This window comes from Dermacentor variabilis, chromosome 4, assembly GCF_050947875.1.
Source record: "Dermacentor variabilis isolate Ectoservices chromosome 4, ASM5094787v1, whole genome shotgun sequence".
NCBI classification, from domain to species: Eukaryota; Metazoa; Arthropoda; class Arachnida; order Ixodida; family Ixodidae; genus Dermacentor; species Dermacentor variabilis.
Genome location: NC_134571.1, coordinates 193568950 through 193596753, shown reverse-complemented (window position 1 = coordinate 193596753; position 27804 = coordinate 193568950). Strand labels below are relative to the sequence as shown.

General features: G+C 48.0%; 1 protein-coding gene across 1 annotated transcript; it reads left to right on the top strand.

Moving 5' to 3' along the window:
• Positions 1-5880: 5880 nt before the first annotated feature.
• LOC142578488 (uncharacterized) lies at positions 5881-13125 on the top strand. Its single transcript, XM_075687870.1, has 4 exons — positions 5881-5966; positions 9274-9452; positions 11342-11466; positions 12889-13125. Exons 1-4 carry the CDS (start codon positions 5881-5883, stop codon positions 13063-13065), a joined length of 567 nt encoding a protein of 188 aa, XP_075543985.1. The 3' UTR covers positions 13066-13125.
• Positions 13126-27804: the final 14679 nt, after the last annotated feature.

Genomic DNA, 27804 nt, shown 5'->3' with positions numbered 1-27804 from the left:
CGGCCTCGCCTTCGCGACATATGTGAACAGACCTTTGCCTTATGCCGGAAGTCACGCGAAAAAGCACGCAATAAAGGAGGCGAGCGCACGTCTGCTCTGCAGGCCGGCCGTGGCTGCGCGTGGCTTTCCGCACGGCGGAGCACATAGGTGGCCCGCCCGCCGCGTCCTGTACATTATCTGCGGCAGGAGGAAAGCGTGGGGGCGAGCCGAGATGGCGGCTGGCTTTATGCGTAGTGCCTTGACGCGCATCTTGTATTCGAGGCTGCGTTGTCGCATGTTCTGGAAACACCGCGAAGCGAGAGGGAAGTAGAAGCCAGAACTTCTCTCTGCAACAGGTCTCCATCATCCCAGCGTTGTGACAACCACTGCTCGCGCAGTTAACGATTTAGATTTCATGAAGTTTGACTGCACGCCAGGCGCGCTCTGGGGGCGGGAGGGGCGCCCCCCCCCCCGAAATTAAGACGCATAACACCACCTCCCCCCCTTGCCCACGCCACCACTTCTCACACACATTCCTAAAGCGCCGCCACTTCAATGTTGAGATTTGACAGCTATGTTGACATTTCACAACGAGGGATACAAAAGAACTGTGATTGTTGCGCAAATATATATTTCTGTATAATTCTTCCAGAGCTAATTTAAAAAAACGCTACTATAGTCGGATAAAACTAAAGTCGGCAATGAAGCCCCGCCCACGCCCTCATAACCGCCTGCGAGGCTGCAAATAATTCGTACTTCAAACTTTTTCTGTTACCCAAGTTAGGCGGTAACAACAAAAATAAAGTTATTAGTGCGTAATTTTATACCTTTCCCCTCGCCTGTTATAGTGGAATGACGAATGCCTAATCCTTTATTGAACTGAAGTAACGTGCTTGTTTCGCTGAAACTATTTGTTGTGAAGTTTCCCTTCAGTTGGCAGTGAAGTTTCATGAGTAAAACGGTTTCAGCAGTGAAATGAACTGCACCGCATACTTTTAAAGAGTGAAATGCTCACACTCCATACATTTTGTCCATGTCTGTTGCACACCTCATTGCTTCCGCCGAAGAAAAGACACTTCAAGAACACCAAACGCTCAGGAGGTATCAAGTACGACACCATTTTGAAAAGGCTCCATGACGACGACTTTGTTTGCTTCTGTGATTGGCTGGCGGCGTAACACAGCTCCGCGAGGTCCGTGTGACTTTGTTGCCAACTGCTATTTTTTAAGTTCTATTCTACTAAAGTAATTCTTATTTTATACTTTCGCTTCTTTACTTGTTCTTGGCAGTGTTCTTCCTGCGCTTCTTTTCTGCGCGAGCACATTTGAGGTGGTTATTTGTTTGCCAAGTAAAGGAGAGGTGTATCGCACAGGCGTACCTGTAAAATTACACCTTATTTCATTTCTCTTTTGTGGGTTCACGCGTTTTTATGGTGAATGGTGGGCGTTGTTCGCATTTTTACTAGTAAAGGTACCTCCCCCCCCCCCATTTGCCTTGGCTTACCTTGGGTTGACCCCTCCCCCCCCCCTCCCGGAAAAAAATCCTGGGTACGTGCCTGCTGTACGCGCATGACAAAATGCTTGGTACTTTCATCAGTTAACGAATGCTTACTGCACTTTACACGACCGATAAATTTAGTAACATTATTTTGGTATAGTTGTCTAAGGATTTCACTATCGATAACAAAGCTTCGCCTTTCGGGCGAGATTGTGAAATTTTTTTAACACTTCAACTTGCTTTACCATAGACTGCGCAACAGCTTATGCTCCTACTGCGACCTCTTGAAGGTGGGGGAGAGTGAGCTACACGTACACATAGCTGCTAAGGAAATCAAATAGAAAAAATTACACTGTCGTAAACGCGACAAGAAAATCACCCAGGACAGTCTCACACCATCAACTAAAGCTTATACTGAAGTCGTCCTGGACATATTACGGCCCTTATAAAAAACAAATTCATAACGTTGTTGATACAACAAGATTCTAGATAACATCAAGAACCCACTAAAATTATATCATCAGGCACTTTGCTCGCAATATCGGATTTTACAAAGCCGTTTCAGCTAAACACCAACGCTTTCCATTATTGTACTGGAGCAGCACTATATGATAAACACAAAAGTGACCATCTGAAAAGAAGACTCAACGTGACAATCTATTTTTAGTAGTACACATCCACCGAGGCAGAAGTAAACCACTCAACGATTACAAATAAAGGACATAGGCAATTTTAATGACCCTTCGGTATTTCGAAACAAATCTTTGAACTAAGCACATGAGTCTTCACACCAATAACCAAGCTATGATTTTCAATGTTGCTGAAAGGCCAAGTTAGAAATACCAGAGGCAGACGCGCTGTCAATACTGCTAATTAGGAACTAGGGCCGGGACAGGTATGTGACCCGTTTGTTGTGACACGGCATGGATGACATACATTTGAAACAAGTGTGACAGTTTCGTCGAATTGATGCATCTTGGCTTTAGGTATGTGGCGCACACAGACAAAAAAATACGAGGGCGAAGAGAGCGATTGATACACGCGCATATTTACGTCTGTCTTCTTTAGAATGCAGCTCTTCGGTGGCTGTTCCTGCGCCGAGCGCCGGCGTAGCCGAGTGAACGAGCACGGCAAAAGATGAAAAATCGACCGCGGAGCGTAGCGGGGGATGAAAGACGCGAGGAGGAAAGCGGAGGAGGAGGGCGCATGGGAACGGGGATGAGGGAGGGAAGTGGAGAAGGAGGTTAAGACGAAAGGGTGAGAAGAAAAACGTAGTGCGATGACTATGACAACGAGATAGCGCCAGGATAGCGCGTCTTGCCTCGGAGGTCTGTCAGCAGCGGCTGCTGTGAATCGCGCCCACGCGTAATCCCCGGGCTGCCTCTCGCGATCTGCCGATTAGCGAGGTAGTTGCCCGACACTTTGCTCCGTTTGAAACGTGTCACAAGAGACAGATTTTTCGCTCCAGTCAATGTATCGCTTAATGAAAACACGTATAGAGTTGCGCTCAAATTTCGCATTAGGGAGTATCTTAATAGTCGGTTAATTTTTGTCCTCGTTTTTCACGTGCGCTACGTATATGAAGTCAAGATACACCATCTACAAGACGGATGCAGAAGAATATTTTAAAGCTGTATCTCGATTCTCCGGAATCCGGTGATCGTGGCGGATTCTGGATGACCTACTCGAAGATAAAACAGAAATGTTATTGAAGTACGATGAAGGCAAGATGTTTCAGAATATACGAAAAATTTTTGCTAATGCGAAATCTGCTAGGGGAAGCTCAGAGCTTGTGGCAGCGTAATGGTTATCGCAAAACACCCTGACAGAGCCTTAAGACCGTACAAGTTGATTTCGCGGAGCGCAGAAAAATTTGACAAGGGGTGTCACTACGCCACTTTTCAACTGACCATTGATGAGCGCGCATGTATGGCGACATACAGGCCCCAGTAAAAAAGAAGGTTTCAACAGTGTCATCACAATGCTTAGCCAATAAAACAATCAAAGGATGTCAAAGGAATTGTTGCTGAGAATAGTTTTTAGAGGCGTTCGTTTGAAGCGTTGGGCAAATCAGAGGTATGTAGAGCTTTGTTTTGCGGCACCATACGACGAGTTGTCAAGCGATGCACTGCATGTACTCAACCCACAATTCATAGAAGGCTGAATATGGGCCGTCGAAGCCGCTGTTGAACACCGCCATCGCTCATGCACAGCTGGCTTGGAGAGCACACCTTAATTTTCTTACCATGGCACGTCAGAATGGCTTCCCGCCGGTCACCCGTAGGGAATTGCAGCGGTGTTGCAGAATGTGTTATGAGTGTGTTGGAAGGCCGAAAGAAGCCAAGAAATCAAAGCTTAAGGTATGCAAGACCTCAACAAAGAGAAATCACGACCACCGCCATTCAGTGAAACTTTTACCGAATAAAAACGTGCCGTAATATGGGCTTGTTCAGAGAAGTAACGAATGATCAAATACTTGCTCCTCTTAAAGGACTCTACAGGGTAGTGAAGAAATGCCCACCAGCGAGGTATTTTGAAGACTCAGTGATGTAAGATGTTACTAATGCTACTTCTGTGAACAACGTGGTGCTGCTCTATTAAGCCAGGTGGGTTTGCGAGACAGGAAAAAGCCCGTGTAAGGTACGCGTAAGAAAACTAAGAAAAGCTAGCGTCAAACATTACTTGATAGTTGATGAAATTGGGTCCACGTCCGCGCGCGGTGGCAGGTGGACGGCCTGGGCCCGTGTGGCCGTCCGCTCCCGGTGAGCGCACAGCGGCCCGCGGTCGTCTGGGTGCGCTCGGGAGTGTCCGGGCACTGCAGCCGACCGCTGGTGGCGCGCACAGACGTGCAGTTCGTGGTGCTCTACGAGGGCGGGCAGGGTCAAGCGCCGGTGGTCCAATGCAGCGGCAGCACGGGTCCGCCCGAATCGTGCGCGCATGGGAATTCGCCGCTCGACTGCACCTACAAGGTCACCGTCAACAAGAGGTAAGCCCGATTCGGTGCACTCTGCGAAGACTCTGCCTCCCGTTCAAACCCAGCGTTGCCAGCGCCAAGGTGATTCAACCGCTATAGTTTGACGTCGGCAAAGACAACGTCTTCCCAAGCTAGCTGGGATGAAAATGAGGCGTATTCTCAGTGCGCACGTCACTCTATTCGCGTCACCCCTCGCGCGAGGGAAGTCAGACGAGTGTCGGAGCGCTTAAATATTTCGACTGCACTCTCTTGGGGATCAGCCAACGCATTCTGCATAGCGGGCCTGTGCCCTCTACTTTGAGCCGTCATGCTACTTGGACCGAAATTTTCATTGCGAAGCACCGAGCGTGACGAAAGCGGTGACGTGGAAGGCATCGCGGCTTACTTGGGAGCATCCCCATTATATTGTAAGGCAGTCGGGCAAGGTAGCATGACGTCATGTAACGAAGCGCACAGGAATCGTGCTATCTATGAGGCATTGGATCAGCCCCCTTTATAACACTGTAATATGTTTATGATCGGCTCACGAAACAGGATAGAAAAAAACGTATAGCCCGTATGAAAAAGTGTGGTTAACTCGGTAAGAAAGACATTGTGTATAGAAAAAGGTCGCCGCCCAAGCACTCCGTGCAGATGGTTGAAGCTCAAACGTGCGGCCTCGGTGTTTACGTCTGGGTTAATCCCGACGGTTCATTAAACGACGGCTTGGCACGTGGCCGGATCCTCGGTACGCAGTTGCTGCTTGCGTTTGGCTGCACGAGCCTGTTCTTGTGCACGGGCTGCAGCATCGGCATGGCGTAGACGAGCTAGTTCCCGGTTTTTCTCACAGACTTGCATATCGAAAGCTGCCTGCTCCTCAGGAGTACGTATGGCGCGCGGTCTAGCCATTTCGGAGCCGGCAGCGCGCGCGCTCGGCTGTGACGGAGAGCAACGATGCCACTACGGGCGCAGCCAGTCGCGCGCCTTGCTCTCTCTTTTCTTTTCCGCGCATGCGCATGAGGATGCGCCGGAAGAGTTTTCGGCGTACAGGTGAGAGATGGATGTGCGAATCGCCTATGCATATACAGCTTCGTCGTAAAAACGTTGCCTACGCGTTCGTGCACATCACCATAACCTTGTTACGGTTCATTGAAACTGCAGCCTGTTTTAGAGAGTCCTGGTGGTGGTTCTACTCTTTGAATGGCTACTGTATACGGGACTGTTCGGACAGATGGCACCGGAGAAGCGCGGAATTCCACCACATGGCTAGTTCGCTTAGAGGGAAGACAGCCGCTGTACACTGGGCCGCGCGTAGCCAACGGGGTTTTTCGCCATTAATTTTCGGAGTAAACATACAGTGCTCACTGGAATGGGACTCGATGGGGTAACTGTAAGGTTGAACACTTCGTACGTGCAATTAGTCCAGAGTCATATGCCCTGTCGCTAAGAATATGGTCCGTAAGGTGACGCGGACTCCGATCCAAGTGAACGAGCCAGAATTGCGCCGATCTCGCACGAACTGCGAACGGTGCAAAACGTAAGTATGCGTGTTGGTTAGCCTTGAATCGAGGCGTTTCACTCTGCGAGTACAGCACGTCCACATCAGCGGGGAGCACGCGCTGGAGTCGGAAAGCGCCCCGCAAAAGCAGGAAAGCAGCAACATTTTCGTGCCGTGGAGCGAGTGGGTCTCGGATCTGTTTGTTCTGTTTTCGGAATACCGCTCGCCGCCGATTGGCCAGACAAATGAGGAGCCGCCGATTCAGTCGATTCGATCATGCTGATCACAGCTGTAGTGATAACTGCCTTAGGGCGAGCATGTCACGTGCTTGTCAAAGACGACCGGCCATGCAAATGCTGGCGTGGTTTGCAGCGAGCGTGTTTTCTTTTTTCGCTAGGTTTTCAGCTAGGGTTGCCGCGCCTTAGAAGAGTGTTCAGCGCAGTTTGGGGAAGCCTGAGGTGCTTGGGGATAGGTATAGGGAAACGCTTCACCCAAAATTTGTGACAATGTCACATTTTGCGCGGCACACAAACGTAGAGCATCCTTGCGAGCGCGAACAGGGTCGAACGGTTCAGTCCTGTTGTGCTTGTATTGCCTCCTTTTCCCGCACAGCTGCATGCACATGCCACTGGGCCTCGAGGCGGCATTCTTCTTGGCGCGTGCGGGTATTGTTTTTTTCTTCAGCAGGACCAAACTTTGCGCTTCTGATGTTCAGACGGCACCCGTATACGATACGCAGGCGGGGCCATCTCCTACGTGCATTAGCGGCTTAGTGCACATGACGCCGCTGTGAATGCAATGGCACTTGATCTCCACAAAACGAAATACAGTATTACGGAGGGAACATGGGGAACAAGTGCTGCTCGTGGCAACTTGACTTGCCCCAAACTGCCTTAAAACAAAAGCAGCAGCAGAGCGGAAACACAGCTTTCCTAATTGCTTACAATTCAAAAACTATAGGATACCATGAACAAGCATCGCAGATGAAGAAACAAAGCAAGATGCATAAAGAAGAAAGATAAGAAAAGAAGCGCATCTCAACGCACTTCCCAGTCTTGGATGATAGCATGCAACTCACATACGGGAGAAACAAAATCAGAAAAGTCAGGAGGAGAACGAAACGCAATATCAATTTTATTAGCAATAAGACCATTTCGTCATCGAGGTCGCCTGGGTCGCAATATTTGGGATCCATAATTAGTGCGCAATTCTGGTACGGGCCGATACTCTGGTTTCTTGTATTATAGGCAGCTTTGTGTTGAAGCAACACAAATCTCCACGAGTGATGTTAGCCACGCGAGGGATGTAGTTTATACTTCTTTTCTGCCGATTTTTTGTACGCAAGTACTAAACGATACTTTAAATGGGTCTTTACTTTCGGTGTCTTCAGTTATGAAATAAAGCGTCTGAAGGAAAATCTCATGGTTTGTTGCAAATGGCGCGAAGAGCCTTCCTTTGCAGAATGTGCAATTTGTTTATATTAGTTTCAGAAGTCGTACCCCAGACGAAGGAACAATAATTTAAATGGCTCTGAAAAACGTGAATTCAATATTAAGTATTTATTAAAACAAAGAAGGCAGTTTAGGAAATAAGGGTTTCCAGTGGTTTGTGAAAGCTTACTAGCAAGAAAATGTGGCTGTGTCAGGTCATGGTGAGATAAAAAATGCACCTAAATATTTTACCGAATTTTCAAGTTCAATTTTCGCGTGGTTCGTTACTGAAGCTTCCTCGAAAGTAATATGCATGTTGCAGTAATTTGCGAAACAAAACCACCAAACCCTTTTCCGAATTGATTGTAAAACGGTTATCAAGTCACCATGTGTTCACTTCATTCGAAACTGTATTAGCTCTTGTAATCAATTAGGCAGATCCGTTAGATGAAAACAATAACGTAGTGTCATCGGCATGGAATATACATAGCGCGTATCACCATCAATGTTGACTATATCGTTACCAAAAAAATCTAAAAGAACGGGCCCTAGAATATTAGCCTAGAGTACACCTACATTGGCCGACCGAACTTGGGACTTAACATTATTTATTCGTGCGAACTATCTATGACAATTGCAATGCTGCGTATACCGTAGTGATTTAACTCACTAAGGAAGAGATCATCATTTATAGAATCAAACCAATCAATCGATCAACCAGTCAATTAATCTGTTTATTTCCGTCTTTCGTGTACACGATGCAACAAAAATAGGTGGCGAGAGAAAAAGTTTATTAGTCCTAGCTTGACTAAGCTCTTGCCACCTGTACATAAAATCAAATTCCTTTGATATGTTGACAAATACTAACAGTATTAGCGAACGTTCCTCAAAAATTGTTTAGAATAATTTTTTTTATCCACGCAAAGCAAGCTGTGTTGTCAACTTGTGTCTGTCAGATGTGTCTGTCAACCTTGGCCCGTCGCGGCTTGTCGTTCAGCTGTAGTGAAAACTGCCACAGTCGCAGAAACGTTGTGATGACGTAGCTGTGCTTCGGTTGTCTATGTCTGAAACCTACGCTGCGGAATGAAACCTTCTCATCGGGACCTGCACACTTTCTATGGACAACCTCAAGTTACCCAAGCGCGTTATTTTGAAGGGGAGCAGTGCAATTAATGACTTCCCGGCGCTTGTCCTCGATGTCGCCTGTTGTCATCGAGGGTAAATTTCCAGGTACAAAAAAAGCAAACTTGCCAAGCAGCAGTGGCATGAAGTTTTGCCAATACTGGCGTTAGATGACGAGGTGCATGACTTGACGAAGTCTATGACTTTTCACACAAGTACGATATGAACCCGTGTATATACGTTATTCATGTCGGTGTCCTCATTTGCTCAGATTGCAAGGCCTACTACATTTTACAGACAGCACCACTGCACGAGGTTCCTATATTATTGCTGGTTTCGACCATTTGGCAACAGCAAAACTGTCACATGCGCGAAAAGTGGTGGCTGAGAACAAGCACCAGGCGTGCTGCCTCATTTCTCGCCTCTCTTTTTCTCCTTGCACTATTACACAATGACCCCAAATCCAGTACAACGCGACAACATTTTCTGTCCACAAACAACACCGCTCTCGACTGCCCTGCCCTTTCGTTTGCTTCAGAAGGAGCTGTCACGCGTGGCATGCTAAAACACTGAGAAATTTGTACCGATAACTGATACTAATTGTGTCCCCCTCGACCTTGTAGGACGCTTACAACGAAATGTTTGATGCTCGGTTCAACGCGCAAAACACGTTGCTGAGCACGACAGCCGTGCGAAGGTTGTCTCGATGTCGTATACCATGGACACTGTACGCGCATTCGGCGACCCCGCAGCACCGCCACATTGGTTGAAGACGTTCCTTTGCTGCGTCGCAGCTGCCTGCGCCAGGGAGAGACGGCCAAGCTGGTGCTGCGCCAGATGTGGCGCGGCAAGACGGACGTGCTGATCGAGGCTCTGGCCGTCGGCTACCTGACAGCGAGCAGCAGCGCCCTGCACGCCTCCATCGACGGCGCGCCGCTGGTCGCCTTGTCCGACGTCGAGACGCTAGTCCTCAGTGAGTGACTCGAAACGAGGCGGATGTAGTCAGCGCACGCGATGAACTACACGCGATACACAATGCGGGGCCATGCGGAACACGTCTGCTTGTGGCTCCTCCTATATACGCGTCACCGCTGTACACCCCAAAAAAAGTGAAGCGATTGAAAGTCGAGCCGCAAGGGAATGGCACCAGAAATCGGTTTGAATGCAACAACGGCTTCTTATTGGCTGCTTCCGGTGTGCGAATTGAACGTTACGCTAAACGAAGCGGTCGCCGTAGTTTTATGTAATCCCAAGCCGCATTGTTGCAATATCGGCAGTGTAAATATTGGGGCGAAATCAAATTTTTCAGGGAACTGAAAAAATATCAGGAGGACATGGACAGTGATTGCTTGTGCAAATACCGTGGCCACATGCCGTTTAGTACCAATAAATTTCTGCTTCATTTTTTATTTGGGGGGGGGGCATCCAGGGATTACTACGCTGGCACTCGCCTCCACAACGGCCAACGTAGTTATCAGTGACTCTAAAACAACGCTTCATAACTTCGCTAAGGCAGCGGTCTCGAAACAGGCGTTAAGGATCCTAACTTTCGCGGGGAGCGTGACCTTCATATCATATGGACGCCCGCCAAATCCCTCCCGGGCAACGAAACTGCACACACCGAACGCGTGGCCCGAGTGCGGAGAGAGACCGCATGGTCAAATATAATTGAATCACCAAACGCTACAGTTCAGAAAGGAAGTATTACCACCCCCCTCCCTCCACACTCCTCATTGACTAAGCAGCAGGCGACAACATGGCGCCTACTACAAACACCTTCCCAAATCCGATCGGATATCACCATTGTTACCCAAAACTCTATTCAGATAAATGTAAATAGTGGACGGACCACAGACACATAACCTGGGCTTTCGGCAACATAGTGCAGGGGCCAAACGACACATATATAAACGCGGAGCACGGGGAGACTGCGGTGCTCAGCTGAGACAGCGAGGTGCAACTACAAGTCATCAGACAAGCTGAATATGGCACTATATATAGGACCCAAGGGCTCCTAGCCGGAATCTAAACGAGGGGAGATAAACTACATTTAGGCTTGCCGTGTTGAAGTAAAAGTTGCTTCATCATCATCCAGGGGTGCGTTTAATACAGCTAGGATAACTTTGTTTTCGCAATTTACTCTTGGAAAACTTCTGAGGGTGTCTTTCGGAATATGTTTTCTTAAACGAATTCGCAGTTTTTTGATGCGGTTGCATTTAACATACGGTTATGTGCCCGCAAATGGGAATTTTTCAGATATTATTTATTTGTGAGAATATTTAGGCAAGCTTCGGAATATTGCAGGCGCAAGTGGGAATCAGCTAGCTCAAGGCATTGGTAATTGGAGATTACCAGATTCACACAAGTACATGCGAACGCACGCATGCACGTACGAACACACGCACACACACACAGAGATGCCCTATATGCGTCATGATGCGGTACGATAAATATACATGATGCGGTAAGTTCAGCTATTTTTTTCTGCTGTTTTCATTTTGTGATTTAAAAGAAACAAAAACAAAATGGCTATTAAGAAGCCTTCCTTCAAGTTTTCTAAGAAGTGCGAAGGAAGCGTAACTTAGAATTTGATCTACTTTGTTTTGTGTTTAGTCGACATGACGGTGTGCGAAAAAAAAATGAAACCTGCCATATGGGCAGCTCAACGTGCTCTCACGCTCGCACGCAAGCACGTGAGCATGCGCATGTAAAAACCGTGCGGGAACGAGAGTACGACGACTCATGCCTGAACAACAGCGGTCAGTGCATGTGCTAATTGTTTGCCAACCCTTCTGTGCTGCATAGCAATTTGCTGCTTGGTTGTAAACCATGAATTCATCGGTTCCGCTTTGTTCCTTCCAGACGGCAGTGGTTCTCGACACCTAGAGAACCCCGGTCAAGCACTGGCATTTAGTTGGAACTGCAACCAATGCGACAAGAACGAATCCTTGTACCAAGCATTCATCAAGAAGCAACTGGACAAGGAGGTAGCTGCTGTCTGAAAGTGGGCGCTCCAGTTTTCGAAAGGGACACTCAAGGACAATATTAAGTCGAGCTAGATTTAAACATCGGATTTGGTTCTGTAGTAACGAATTCGTGTTTCGGTAATGAAAAGTGAGCGCGAAAATTAAGAAAACGAAACATCGGAGTGGCGCACTTGTTGTGGACTCTATTAGCTCTCATACGTGACGTCAGCACTGACTGATTCAAATATAGCGGTATACTAGCAGGTCACGTCGAGATTGCGTCAACTCATCAGTTTTGGCGCGGGTGGTTCGAATTGAAGAACAGCAATGGAACTGTGGGTGGTAATTTTATATTGAATTATACAGGAAACGATGACGACTCCTAAGACAAAACTAGCAAACTATCCTTCTGGTCCGACTTCATTTCTTTAGCGTCCCTTTAACTGCGACGATGCTCATAGGGCCCCAAGATGTTCACGTCGAGTGTGCTGGATGCGCGCCATACGGTTACTCGTAATTGTAACTGCTTTAACAAAAGGGATGGCCACGCGTTTACAGTCAATATGCACAGTCCATTGCTAAGCACATGGACAAGAAAACGAACTTTTCCGGGTGTTTGTATCGCATGTTCTATTTCTATGGCGAAAAAAATGATATCGTTCTCTAGAAATTTGTGGCCGGCATGAGCAGCGAGAACGACGAAATTGCTTCAGTCCAACACCGTACAGCATTCTCACATATTTCGTGCTTTAACGCTATTGGTGAGAACACCGGAACGTAGAATATGAACAAAGTAAATTCTTGCTTCTTTCGAGATTTGAAGTACTGGGTAACAAATTGGGGGCAATCCTCTTGCAGTCTGAGAACAGTAGCATGCGAACAGCGTATAAATGGCAGCACGCATACGTCATTCTCTAACCTGTACTTTTGACCATCATTAACCATATCAAATGATACAAGAAGACAGAAGTTAACTGTTGTTTGCACTGCTAGTATAGCAGTCCATGCTTATTCTGCATTTAGACCATTGGCTAACGATTGGGCGATCTGGCTACAGCAATGACATCTTTTCCTTTTCTGTTTTATGCAGAAACTGTATGCGATTATATGATAGTCACGATGTGCTATGCAGTTTAAAAAAAACATACGAAAACGTCTTTTTAAGTGGCAAGAATGTTCACATTAAGAACGAATCCTTAAAAAAGGTACTATAGATGCACCTTTTTTAATCGAGATTGCGAACTCTGTTTTTTGAACGTGCTTTCTTTCTTCGATGCTTGGACCTGCCCATTATTGTGACTTTAGCGAGAAAATTGGCAATCTTGAGAGCGCTCATTCTGTGACTCCAAGCGAGTACAACTGTTACAGTGCACATGCTATAAATTCGGAGGCACATGTTTTGTGGAATAAACAAGTATAAGCAAGCTTTCTGTATCTCCGCAGGTAATCGAGATCACGGACGACCTGCAGTCTGGCTCGACTCAAATACTCGACTTTGTGCTTCGCGTCAGCAGTGATAGCGACAGCGACAGCGCCACAATCAGCGTGCGCGTTCTCGGAGATGAGGACGACCAGGTGCGAACACATCCTCAGTGTTTTGCGGTGGCGGCCGGTGCTTAGTCCTCACACCGCCTGGCTCTGGCGACGCTGTTAAGGGGCGGCCAGTTTTTTTACGGCACTATAAGTAGTTGTGAGCTGCCAACTGGGCTATTGCTGTAACATCAAGCTCGAATAAAATACGAAAAAGACAGAAATGTCGCCATTAGTTGCATTTCAATGCCGTGGGCAAAGGACACGACGGCTCAACCGCTACTCTGCAACCGCACCGAATTATCCTCAAGAAATAACAGCACTATATGCTCACGCTCCTAGTTATGCAAACTAGTTTTAATGCGTCGCATAAAAGGCGAGCGCGTTACGGTGCGAACGCCTATTTGGCTAGAGAACAGCCACGATGCAGCACTTATGCTCACGCAAACCCGACGAGGTTCGCAAGAACAGTGTCGAAGCCTTTCCCACTCTTCTTACCTTGTAGACTTCGTATCCTTCCTGTGTTATTTTCTTATTCTCTTGAATCATCAGTCACGTTGATACACCTTGAATGACTCTTTTCATGGCGTCGTCGGGCGTGAGCCCGTACACTTCTGCCCAACGTCCTGTCCAACCTTCATCTTGTTCACTTCGATTAATTTTATTGCCATTTCCTTGGTTGGAGTGCTCACTGTTGCCATGTTTTTGTTCTGTTCGATTCTTAGCCGAAGGTTTGCCTGACGCCACGTGCTACTTGTGGCGTGTAGCAGACCCAGCGGCAGTTCGAACGGCGAAAGCTCGCTAACGTCGAGCCCGCTTCGTGGCCTCATCACTAGTTTGTAGTCGTTCATGGGGAGAGACGCTGCTCTGGCTGCTGGCTTTCATATCAGTAGTCTCGGTCGTCATTCCAGGAGCGAAGAACGTGGCTGCTGGCCGGCGGTTTGCCTTAGCTGCGGTCGGCCTCGCGGGTGTTTGGCCTTCGAGGCGGCCATGACCCACTCGCTTGCTGCTGTTATTTGCTTGTTCTCCTCGTTGTCTTGTTGCAGATGGTTTTCTTCTTCCATACCTTCCTTGTACTTCACTCCGTGCGCGGGGCCGCATCGCATGTCCCGGGAGGGTCCTGCTCCTCGGCCGTGCTCGCAGGTAGGCCCACCGCACCAACAGCACTCGTCTCTGGGCCAACACGACATGCGTTAGGCCTTGAGCGCGCACACGGAAGAGTACCTTTAAATTCTCACTAGTCCAACTCATCGGTGTAACTTTAGTGTCCCCGAGCGCCCTTCACTTGGCTGAATTGGATGGAAATAGTAGAACTGCACAAGTAATAGTTTTTTGGTTACTTCTTGTGTTCGATGCGGTGCTCATGGAGCGCACGTCTAGCTCAGCGCGTCATGCACGCGCTTTTCAGATTGCAGATATCAGCACATTGTGCTTCATGTGGTTTGCTGCCTAATGTTATCATCTCAATACTTATGCTCTCGTTTACTTGAAACGCAGGGGTGGTGGTGGGAGGGGGGAGGGGTCTGATTTTTCGTCTTCGAGAACAATTAATGATGAAGCCTTTGGCTGAAGCTCTTTGTATCGCTTCAGCATATAATTATTAAACAATTTCGTATCGTGTCCGAAGTCCAACCAATAGTTATGGTCGCTCTTCTTTCTTTCCTGTAACCTGAAATGCCCTTTTCGATGCACAAGTACCTTGTTTTCACTGATTCGAAGTAATACGAGGCCCCGGGCTCTAATTTTAGGTTGTGTCTTGGAGTTTCGGTCGCAATACTTTCTGCGCGTTCTGAGCTCAGAACACATTTTCTTGCCCCAGCCTCAAAGTATGTTCAAGGCGTTCTTTCAGATCAAGCACATATCCGTATGGGGTCTTGACCTCTTTATTTAGGTTACCCCTGGTGCACAGCTCTTTGCCAATATTTACAGGTCGACAGACATGTTGGCCATATATTCCTTCGAAAGGAGATAAGCCCATGCTAGCCTGGGTCACTTCTCGATATGCAAATAAAAGCGATGCCGGAAATTGGTCCCACAAATTCGGTTGCTCTTGGCACAACTTTTCAGCATCTGCTTCAGAGTGCAATTGAACATCTCTACCAGACCATTGCAGATCGGGTGATAAGACGTCGAGCTGAAGTGCATAATTGCCAGTAAGCCAGTCACCTCCTTCATTATTTCTGACGTGAATCAGGAGGCTTGGTCGCAAAGGATGTCGCGTGGAAATCCAATCTGGTAAAACATACCCAGCAGCCCATCTTCTACTCTTGCTGAATCTATTGCGGGCAGCGCACTAGCATCAGGATACCATGTGGCGAAGTCCACCAAGGTGAGAATGTACCAATTACCTTTGGTTGAAACAGGCGTCACAGGTCCTATAATATTCACGGTCACCTGTTCGAATGGCGTATCGATAAGTGTAATTCGTCCTACAGGTGATTTGCCCACTTTGCTTTTAGGATACGTGCTCTGGCAAGTGTTCCACGACTTCATGCATCCCCGGACTTCTTCGTGTGCACCCTGCCAGAAAAATGACTCCAAAAACCAGGTCTTTCATTTTCTTGATGTCTTTTCAAGAGATCGCAGTTTCGTGAGTCAAATTCAGCTATTGGCTACGCAAACATTTTGGAACCATCGCCTCTTGAATTGTTTTATCAGGAGCCAGGTTGTAACAGCGGTATAGAATTCCTATCTTAACAATAATTTCGTGGTGCATGGCCCCTTTCCCAGAGATTACTGTGGCCCCTTTGCCAAGGATTGCTGTGCCCCCTTTTGCCTTACAGTCTTCGAATATCGTGTCTTTCCTAACATTTTCGTGTGTTTTTGTTGTTTTTGCCGAAAAGACTGCTGTCTTACTTCCAAGTTTCCTAACTTAACAGTCGTGAACTTTTGGCACTGTCCTTTGCTTGAGGGACCTAGCAGAAGTGAGCTAGGTGTTCCAAATCCAGCGTTGGTCTCGCTTCACAGCAGCGTGCCTCATTAGTTCTCGATTTCTCCTGGTTTCCAGACTCCTTGCATGCTATGTCTGGGACATTAGCGTCACGGGAGGCGGAAACATTTCATATAATGACATCTTAAACAGGTAACTTTAAAAACATGACTATGGCTCTTCTGGACAAATAAGAATGGCTACCTTTGCTTCGGGTACGTCGACACAACTAACCCCAGACAATAAAATGCTGGTGGTAGAACCTGTAAGCTTTGCATGTGGAACTAGTGAACGGTGCGCAAGTGCGTTGCTTTCAGTGCCCCTCAAGACGGAGGTGGTGTGGCCGAACACCCCTCCTTGTAACACGCGCAAATTATGCGCAGCCGTTGCGGTGCTGGTTCATAACGCAGTGACAATGTATTTCTTTTGTTGCGAGTCATCGGTAGATTTGCGCGTGTCTGATTTATCATCAGGTGACACGATATAGGAAGCCGTCTTTGATCGAGCGTTATTCTTTGGGCATAACCTCACATCATGGCCTGGTCTGCGGAAAATACCGAATACCCACAAAACAGTCGCTTTGGTTTCGCGCAGCAATTAGATGCTCTGTGCTCCAGGCTATCGCAGAATAAACATCTGAGTCTATACTTGGTAGACGTATAACCATCTTGCTCTTTCCGGCTTATCTTGGAATGACAACACGTTTTGTTGCCGTTGGGCCTCTAACAAGGTATCAGCAGCTTCTGCCATTTGTTCTGCTATTCTGTTTTTCTTCTCTCAAGAAAAATGCCACACGACCATGACAACTACACCAGAACTGCTTAGCAAGAGTAAGGATGCGCAAGGATGCTAAGTCCATATCCGTTTTCGATATTTGCAGCCAGCGGCCAAAGAAGCTCTGTTGTCTCGTGCAGTGCTCTTTGCCAGTTTCGCTGCCTTACAGTTTGCCGAAACTTTTCACGATAGCCTTCGGCTCCCAAAAGAAACCTCTGAAGGAAGGTCATTTTAGTCTTCTTGGTTTTCGTGGAGTCTTGTGGTGACAGGCGACCGAACACTTACAAGGCTTCTCCACTGAGGCACAAACTAAAAACTGTGTCCCACTTCTCAGGCCACTCTTCAGAAGGTGCTACGCGCTCGAATCTCTTTAAATATCCATCCAGGTCTTCACGAATGCTTTGAAGACTGGTGTTGGGCGGTGAGGATTTATCAAGCTCGGCTGGTTTCGATTTATTTCCGGTTTTCGATCACGCTCTGAGTGTTCTCGGCTTTCCTCTATTTCGGGCAGTCGAAGTCGCAGTTGAAGAGCCCTCTGTTCCTTCTCCAGGCGTTCTTTTGCCGCCTCTATTCGTGCGACCCGTTCCTCACGCGCTTGAGCAGGTTCCTCGTGAGCATGGTGTAACTGTGCGTCTACCCATGTCTTCAACTCTACCCCATCAAGTCCCACGCGTTCCACCAGCGTTACCAGGTCCTGCTGACTCATCTAAACTGTAGATATCCCCACTCAATTCAAACGGCTTTGTCCTGTCATTGATGCCAGTTGTGAGGTATGGTTCGAAAAATCAAGGTAGCGGAGGCGAAATCTCCGTCGCCGAGAGAAACGAGGCCGTTTGCACTTTGAGTAACTACTTTAATACAAGATTGAGCGGGATGCAAAGACTCCATTATAGAAACATTAGAAAAACATGTACGTACAGCACGCTTGTTTAATACCACTAAAGTCTCACAGAATCATCCCGCAAAGTACCACAGAAGTATACAGTAAAGTCCCACAGAAGTCCCAAAGAAGCAACGTTTGTGAGCGTTCACCCGGTGGACGTCGATCTACTGTCGGTGGGCCGATAGATTCAGGATGACGGCAGGGATGAGCGTGGTATGGGCGGACGGTTTACGGGAGGCCTAGGAACGAACGATAGCTTAGGTATGGCACAGTCTGGTCCCGGTCCAAGGGCAGCGGACCGTGACCGGCTGAGGAACCGAATAGCCTGGCAGCAGCTGGGCTTCGGGACCAGAACATGACGAGTTCTGGCGACGCTTTTGTGCTGCTCCACGAGCTTCTCCCTGCACTTCATTTTCGTTTTTCTCTTTGTAGCCCCTTTCATCAATTAGTTTAAATTGTCAAGGTAAGGTTAAGGTACAGTAATATTCGCGGTAATGGTCGCTTTTACGAAGAGCGGTGGCTGTTCTCACTTCGAAATGAGTCTCGTTGTTTGCGCGTCGCAGTGTAAGTCGGATTCCGTGATTGTCTGGGCGGGCATGATGACTGGACTACCTAGTGGTAAACGTCTAAGGGATGCTGCTCGCTGTATTTAGACCGAACAGGCTTCGACGATTATACAACGGAATAGAAGAAATGATGTGCACTCGGCTTGAGCATTTTGAACACTTGTGGAGAACGTGCGGAGCTAAAACTTTGTTCTGCTCAATTGACTAAGTTGCCATTCGTTAAAGGCTCTTTTTCGTAACTTTTCGTCAAGCATTACACTCCACTTTACTCCTTGAAATATTCCGTTTAACTGTACGAAATTCCGAAGTTTCATTGGCAGCAGACAAAGAATTGTCATCGGCCTGTGCGCCAATAAACTCTACTAATCAATCAATCAAGAATTGTATTCACACTGAAAATTCATAATTTACCTTACTCAAATTTAAGTATATCCTTTCTTTATTATTGCTTTTTTTCTTTTTAACATTCCTATCAATGCAAGGCTTATTTATTTGCCTTTTTGTTTCGTGTGTTATTTATTTATTAACCATTTTATTTTATTTTATTTATTGAATCATATTACCACCCGATTCGTGGCCTATCCCCTACAGTGGGTTTGTGCCATTAACTGAGTTTTCGTCGTCATCATCATCATCATAATCATCATCATCATGTCCGACAGCTGGCTACCATATGCAAGATAGCAGGTCACGAGCGGCGCCGCTGTTATTCTGTAACACCATCGGGCACGAGCCCATGGCCGATTGCACCAAACGGTTGTAGAGTTTGGCACGGTCCGAAATAACGTGACAGTTGGTTTTTTTCTTACTAATTACTCATTCCTGTCTTGGAGCCCACACAGACGAAACGCGAGTGCCGATCTGATATTACGCGTTGCATGGCGAATTTCGCTAGCTGTTATGAGCTCATTTTTAAGGTAGCCGTAACACGAATAATAAAAAAAACGCAGACACGCAAGTGTGTTCTCCACGTTTACATTTTCTATCTTCGTTTATTCCTGTGACACCACCCAACGAAATGAATTGCTTAAAGAGTCGTCGAATATTGTAGTGTAGATTGTTGTTCGTTTGTTGATTTTGATGTGCAGCTGTGCAGTCAGCCTTAGGTAACTAATGCCATTGTAATAAAATAATTTCTCAATTTCTTTTCCAAGTTGTGGTTTTATTCCCTCAACAAACAGCGCGAACAACATGATGGTGAATTTTCAATTGTTGCGTGCGTTCGTGGATTTTGGATATGACTTTTACTTAGTTGTCATCACTTACCCAGTCAGCACCTGAAAAATGGCTATGTATGCCCTAGTACTAGAGAATACAGCCTCGCGACGGTGTTTCATGCGTCCTTACCATACTGAACTTACCTATGCTGTAGAGTGGAACTCATATTTCGATAAGTAACATTTTTTGTCACTGTATGGTCATTTACGTCCGAAGTTTCACGCCTAACCTTCACACAGATGAAGTCATTAGCCCCGTCCGAGTAATTATAGTTTCCTTGCAATATATCAGACCTCTGGCCTTGCTTGAAGAGCTGCATAATAAAATGAAAAGCACGAAATCGTTTATATATAAGATTACATTCTTGGTAAAACACATGGTTACTGAACAAAGAAGAAAGAAAAACCGGTACAAATTAGGATCCTGATACGCACACCGCCTGCGCACCCTCTAATGTAGGTAAACACAGGAAAACAACCAAGCGGCGACACTAAAGAAATACAAGGTTGACGTAAATGGTTGTTGAAATGTTTATGTGATTAAACGTTGCATAGAACCCTTTATTATCGCTCTTTTTCATGCTTATGATTCACTCATTTAGTATCTTCATCCTATCGTATTTCACGCGCAACTGCCTCGACCCTCATCGGGTCTCCTTGGCCATTCTGCAAGTACGAGACGCTCGTTGTATTTTACAGCGAAACTGTTTACCTCTACCGACCGACGATTCTTTCGTTGCGGTCCACAGAAAATCGGCTCCATAACCTGGCCACCGTGACGAAGCCGTGCCTTCCCATGTTGAGGGAACCGCACTTCATCTCGCTTGCCTCTCTCAACGTGTGATCACTTGGTCTTCATCCCAAAAATATAACGCATAACTTCGTACTCAACGACGTTCAGGCGCTGTGTCTCTCGAAAACATGGACGCACATAGTCGCTGAAGTAACCGGCTACGTTGGCGTAACGGCTGCGAAAAGAAGTGACAACCGCTCTGCCGGAGTCGCCGTCTACGCAAGAAAAGAATCGTGCGTGACCTCGTACACGCCTAAGTCTGACCCGGTCGACTGCAGAGATGTGTGCGCCATGAAAACCCGCGATGTAATGGTCATCTTCGCTGTGTAGATTTCGCCAGGCGCTTCCAAGGCCGAGGTAGAGCGGTTCATGCGAGCGAGCTTCGTGATGTTGGGGAGAGATAGCACTACGCCTTTCGTCATTGTGGGGAAAATTAACGTCGACATTTCGAAACAGAATAAGAAGTGGTTCTTAGACTTTGTCTCAAAAACGTCTGCAGTAAAGCGTTACACAGAAAAAAAAACTACCAACCACCATCCGTGAATCGTGTGTCGACCTAAGGTTAGCGAACAACGTGGCAACTGTCAAAACCGAAAACCTCAGTGTACACCACAGCGATCATAAAGCCGTCGTGAATGTCGTTGTGCGATAAATGGTTATACACTGCAAATTTACGGTGTACTCATTTCACTCGTTAGACTATAATAGGTTAAGTGGATGGTAACAGCTTCGCTGGCAATCTACCTTCACGGAGTGAATTAGGCCTTCAAATTTTTGAGGGGTGTCGGCAGCCACGTAGCTTTAATCAGCGACTCTGTTCCGCTTTAGAAGCTCCGATTTGCTCCACGTCCGGCCGCTCCTGGCGGACACAATGTGAAGCACACATTTAAACGAGACCGAGACTTGCGAGCTCCATGCGTCTCCTTTTCGTGCTTGGCTCATGCTTTGGCGAGATGAGCTTCAGACGCGTGAATAGACTCATTAACCCGTCTGGATGTTGACCACGCGTAGCCTCGACACGCTTGCGTTTCCTGTCTACAGCGTCGAGAGCTCTTTTGCTATGCGTTGGCACGTTGCCGTGAAGGCTGTTTCACGTGGTCGCATTTTCTAGTAGGAGAGAAGCTTAGATTACCAATACACAAAGGAAGGAGAGAGGACTTACAATATCAATGCATCATAAATTAGCCCACCAAGAAGTACTTTTGCAATTTGACAAGCACACTTCAGGCGAGAGAGACACCAAAGAACGCACGAAATTGTAGAAGCGTACATGATGTATAGGAGGGGCCCCTCTTTCGTAAGCGCGCTATCAGTAGGTTTGATTGACAAAGAGCTCAGCTATCTGAGCAGTTTGATCGTGTGATGGCTGTGCGCTCGGGTTGCTCAATGCGTTGACCATTTGGCGTCACAGTGAAAAGGTGTCGTTGCATATTTCAACGTAACTAAATTTTTACTTAATTTTATAGACAACTATGACTCGTAAACTTACACAACGTAGCATAGATACACCATAAATATATTCTACGAACTTTCAAACGCTTATTGAGTTGAGATACGGTGACGATATAATCGTTCTGAGGGACCCAGGACCACTGCATGATTAAAATTATCCTGACGTAAGCGCAGCTGTGGCAACGCAGCAGCTCCTATTTCTTTTATTTGCACTCTGAATGCTTAGCACAAGGCTTCTGAAGCTCAAGTGCACCAACTTCGGCCTTCCGTAGGCGTTAATGTCGAGTTAGAACCAATATAATTCCCTTCAACCACAGATTGCACCTAACGAACCGGCTGAGTTCATCAGTGCAGCATCAAGCATAAGCAATACCGACAAAGAAAAATGATTGTAATCTCAATTATAGGTACGGTGGCCTTAAAGAAAATGTTTCCTTCCTACAATGTCCTCCAAGCGTTCAAGAAGTGGTGAGTGCTGACAACACTCTTCTTTAATGTGGTAGTAAATGTTCTAGTTACTAGCTGTGCAGTCTCAAAGTACACTTACTTACCTTGTCAATGCTCAAGAGATAAACAACAGCGCGAGCAGTACATATTACTATTCGCAATTTATTATAGGCGCCACCTGCCGTGTTTTGGCGTGGCTGAAAGCCCGAGAGCTGCAGCCCATTCGGGAGTCTCCAGCCGGGAGTCTGCATTCGGGAGTCTGCAGCCCATTCAAGAAGTGTATATGCTGCTGAGGAGGAGCCTTCAGATTTCGTGGAACTGCGGAATGCATGCGTATGTTCGCCTGATGCTAAGGTATATTGTATATGTGCTGATTTTGAATTTCTGTTTGTGTTGTTTCCATGTGTGGTTTCTCGTGCATTCAAGAAAAAAGCGGCAAAAGAACTTTCTCAGATTGCATAGGGCTCTGATTCAAGCACTTATCCTCTGCTATTCTGACCCAAGCAAATCGTAATGTTATCAGATAATGCAAGCCAGCTAGGATAGGTGCTGCGCTTGTACAGGATGTGCAGCCCGTTGTTTTTTCGTCAGGGACACTCAGAGAGGCAGAGACAAGATACGCTCAAATAGAAAAAGAAACTCTCGCAATTGTTCACGGATGTTCCAAATTTCATGACTACATGTTTGCACAGCATGCAGTAACAGTTGGAACCGACCACCGCCCTCAGTAGCGATATTCAGTACTTCCTTATACCAGTGTCCGCTACCTCTCGAACGCATGCGCCTAACTCTACAGTATTATCCTATCAATGTGGCGTACAAGCATGACAAAGAACTGTTTCTCGCGGACGCCTTATCAGGGTTTCCTAGTAGAAGATGCATGGAGGGAAACGAGCAATTTCATGTCCATGTTCTTGAATGTGTTTCAGCCTCTCGACGCTCCCTGCAATATTTACTAGCAACAAGCACTGACGAAGGCACCCTCTTAAAGCTACGGGAGTACACGAGTACAACGTAGCCGATTCACAAGCAAGAAGTCCCTGAACCAATTCGGACGTACTGTGCGTGCCGGGACGAAATACGTGCACAGGTGGCCTTTTATTTCTAAGCAACAAGGCAACTGTGCTGTAATCAAAGATATCGAAAATGGGTCTTCACGTGGCGCACATAGGAGGAGATAATATTGCCACCTGGTGTTTTGAGCCATCGTTGCGTCCCCAGGAAAAAACGGTGATTGAAGACGACGAAGTCAAGGATCTTGCGCCAGCTGGTGTACCGTCCTCCTTGTGTCGGACATTTTCGTGTCTGGCTGCTGATACTGCTGCTTATTCTTGCCTTAGCGCGTGAGAAACTGGTGGAGGTGCGGGGTAATCTAATCTATGCACCAAACCCCTCCGGGCAGCAGGAGCTCCAGCCCTGTACCGGTGGTTACGCCTGTACACCGCGCCAGCTGAAGGATCCGTGGACAAGCCCCTGAGTTTGGACTCCTCCCAGAGAAAATGGCAGCTCCGACCACCCCAACCGGTATGGAAGGCACAACGCCGATTCATTGTACGTTATTCAATCCGCGAACGCCGAATACCGTCCACGGCGCCATACTTGAGGACGTTGAAGAATTGCTGGTGCACTATGAACGTGTTGCCGCGTTCAACAAGTGGGATGGCGCAGACAAACTGAAAAACGTCTATTTCAGCCTTAGCGATGGCGCACGCGTTTGGTACGAGAACCGTGCAGATGCCTTAACTTCATGGGCAGAATTCAAACGCCGGATTCTTGAGACCTATGCGAGCCCTGATCGCCGAGAGCGAGATGAGCGTGATCTCCAGTCCCGTATACAAATGCCGAACGAGGGTGTCGCAATGTGCGTCGAGGACATGACGCGTCTCTCTCGACGAGCCGACCCCAGCATGTCGGAAGAAAAGAAGGTGCGGCACCTGATGCGCGGAGTGAAAGAGCAGCTGTTCGGCGGTCTCGTGCGCAGTCCTCCCAAGACTGTGCCAGAATTTGTTTCCGAGGCCATCACCATGGAGCAGACTCTTCGCCAGCGGACACCATCATACGAACGTCAACTGAACACTGCCTCACATACGGACTTCTTCGGAGCTCTCGGGGGTCACGTCGATTACTTTCTAGAGCTCATTCATTCCGTGATCCGCGAAGAACTCCAGAAACTGTCGGTACCTTCACAGCCGCTGCTCAGCTCCTTGTCCAGCGTTCTCCGTGACGAAGTCCAGCATGCGCTAAGAGAACCACCCTTCAACACAGAAGCTCGACCGCTAAGAAATGACCGCCCACATATGTCATATTCGCAAGCCTTGAGGCAACCTGCCCCCCCCCCCCTCCCTCCCCGCTTCGCGCCGCACGCCCGGCCATGCTAGAGCCCGTCCAAGCTGCCTCGTATTACCAGGACCACCGACAGGCCACAAGGAAATCATACGTGTGGCGGGCACCTGATCGCCGTCCCCTTTGCTTTCACTGTGGCGAAGCTGGGCATGTCTCCCGACAGTGATCCTATCGATAGCTCGGACTACGCGGATTCTCAGCGAACTCGCCACGACGTAGGTTCGGCCAGCGTCCTCCTGAAATTTCAGAATACGTTGCCCAGCAGCGCGGATCTCCATCAGCTCGACACCACTCACGCTCCCCTTCGCCGCGGCGGTTTTCTCCGACTCGCCGTACGTATTCAAGCGTGGTGCAGGGTCGGTCGCCCAGCCCACGACGGGAAAACTAACCACAGTGACCTTTCGGGGCGAGGCCGCTCAGTCTGGACGTGCTCAAGGACCCCTACTGACGCGTACGCGGACCGACGATACATCGACGACGACCGTACCTGCTGATTACGGAATAATTTCTTTAGACATTCTTGTACTGCTTGACGGTCGTGAATTGACTGCTTTAGTGGACACTGCAGCGGATTATTCTATAATCAGCGAAAAACTGGCCACCCTTCTGAAGAAAGTGACCACGCCTTGGAATCAAACGCCAGTTCGTACAGCAGGCGGGCACATCGTTTACACCACTCGGCATGTGCACGGCACGAATACAGATTCGCGACTCTACGTTTGTTGCCAGTTTGAGCATTCTCCCTCAGTGTTCTCGAGACCTAATCATCGGCATGGACTTTCTCAGGGAGCACGGCGCTATCATCAACATTCGACAACGCCTCGTCACTTTCTCGACAAAGAGCGCCACAGCGACGACCAACACCATCCACCCTCAAGCATCTCTTCGTGTCATCGATGACGCTGTCACTTTACCACCGCGTGCAAGTGTCGTGGTTCAAGTGGCATGTGACAAGCTCATACACGGTGAAGTGGTCGTAGAAAGCAATCGCTCTCTCCTGCTTTCTCATGGTGTTTGCGTAGCAAGAAGCCTTGTCGATCTCCATGATGGCCACTGTGAGGTTCTTGTCACCAACTTCAGCTACGAACACCGGCACCTTATCCCCGGTACTGTCATCGCCTACGCCGACCCGATCGCCGATGTCACTGAGTGTTTTGTTTCCGAGGCAATCGGCACTGCTGAAGTACCTCTACGCAACATCGACATCAGTCCAACGCTTCCTGAAGAGAACAGATAACCCCTGCGCGAGCTGTTGCTTGAGTTCCACTCTTGCTTTGCACGGTCGTCGAAGGTACGTCAAACATCGATTACGAAACACCGTATCATCACCTATGACGACGTGCCCCCCATACGGCAACAGCCTTATCGTGTTTCCCCGACCGAACGACATGCTATTCAAGCGCAGGTGAAGGAAATGCTTCAAGACGGCGTAATGCAGCCTTCATGCAGTCCCTGGTCATCGCCAGTAGTTCTTGTTAAAAAGAAAGATGGCAAGCTTTGATATTGTGTAGACTACCGGAAGCTAAACAACGTCACAAAGACGTGTACCCGTTGCCTCGTGTCGACGATTCTCTGGACAGGCTGAGGCACGCGAGGTATTTCTCCTCTATCGATCTGAAAAGTGGCTACTGGCAAATTGAAGTAGATGATCGTGATCGCGAGAAAACTGCTTTCGTAACTCCGGACGGCCTTTACGAATTTATAGTACTCCCTTTCGGCCTCTGTTCCGCTCCAGCCACATTCCAGCGAATCATGGATACCGTTCTCGCTGACCTCAAATGGAAAAGCTGCCTCGTCTATCTCGATGATGTCGTTGTCTTTTCGGAAACTTTTGACGAGCACCTTCGACGCCTTCGGAATGTACTCGAAGCCATTCGATCGGCTGACCTTACACTCAAGCCAGAGAAATGCCATTTCGGTTACGAGGAACTGAAGTTCCTTGGTCACGTCGTAAGCGCGGCAGGTGTTCGACCCGATCCCGAGAAGACTGCTGCCGTAGCGGCTTTTCCCTCTCCAAGCGATAAGAAAAGTGTGAGACGATTTTGGGCTTGTGTGCATATTGCCGACGCTTCAATGAAAATTTTTCGAAGATTGCAGATCCGCTATTTCGCTTTACGCGTGACGACACGCCATTCCTCTGGACGGATGAACAACAGACCGCCTTTGCGGAGCTACAACGTCGCTTGTCTTCTCCTCCCGTGCTCGGTCATTTTGATAAGGATGCTGACACAGAAGTACGCACTGACGCCAGCAATATCGGTCTCGGAGCTGTCCTGGTGCAACGACAAGACGGGACTGAACGAGTTATCGCCTACGCGAGCCGCACTTTGTCACGTGCAGAGTCCAATTATTCCACCACAGAGAAGGAGTGCCTCGCGGTTATTTGGGCTACCACAAAGTTTACGCCGTATCTCTACGGGTGGCCATTTAAAGTTGTGACCGACCATCGCGCTTTGTGCTGGTTGACCAACCTACGAGACCCTTTTGGACGATTGGCACGTTGGAGTCTGCGACTCCAGGAATTTAACATCACCATCGTGTGCAAGTCAGGCAGGAAACATGAAGATGCTGACACGTTATCACGGGCACCTGTTAAATCTCAGAATCCTAACGACGAAGACGACAGCGCCTTTCTGGGAGCCCTCAGCGGGCAGGATCTGCTCGCTAAACAGCGATCGGACGCTGAGTTAAGACCCGTCATCGATCACTTAGAAGGTGGCATCGCGTCCATTCCTTTCGCTACGGTTGTCGTCATTTTGCCTACGAGGGGCCATCTTATACAAAAGAAACACAGGTGCCGGCGACAACTGCTAGTAGTACCTCAAGCCCTTCGCGGCGACATCCTATTAGCCTGCCACGACGAGCCGACATCTGGTCACTTGGGCAACTCAAGGACTCTGGACAGGGTACGGGAACTGTACTACTGGCCTAGACTGACTGCTTGCGTCAAACGCTACGTGAAAGGATGCCGTGAATGCCAGCGCCGCAAGTCACCACCCTTCAAGCCTGCAGTCCTTCTACGACCCATCGACCCTCCGCGTACGCCGTTTGATCAAGTTGAAATGGACGTTCTTGGGCCATTTCCCTTGTCTTCCTCCGGCAATTAGTGGATCATCGTCGCAACTGATTACTTGACGCGTTACGCTGAGACGAAGGCACTACCACGCGGGACAGCATCTGAAGTTGCCCAGTTTTTTATGCATCACATTGTGCTTCGGCATGGCGCACCGTCATTCATCATCACTGACCGAGGGACGGCATTTACGGCAAAGCTTCTGGACGACATCTTCAAGCTGAGTTACACGAGTCATCGAAAGGCCACTGCATACCAGCCTCAGACTAACGGCTTGACAGAAAGACTAAACAAAACACTGGCAGACATGATCGCTATGTACGTGGATGTGCAGCACAAAACGTGGGACGAA

What these genes read in the sequence shown, in the direction of transcription:
- LOC142578488 (XM_075687870.1), top strand. Translation starts at nt 5,881, where the DNA reads ATGGTCCGTAAGGTGACGCGGACTCCGATCCAAGTGAACGAGCCAGAA. An exon ending in AACTGCGAACGGTGCAAAAC is followed by an intron (nt 5,967 to 9,273) that starts GTAAGTATGCGT and finishes GCTGCGTCGCAG; the next exon opens with CTGCCTGCGCCAGGGAGAGA. An exon ending in AGAAGCAACTGGACAAGGAG is followed by an intron (nt 11,467 to 12,888) that starts GTAGCTGCTGTC and finishes GTATCTCCGCAG; the next exon opens with GTAATCGAGATCACGGACGA.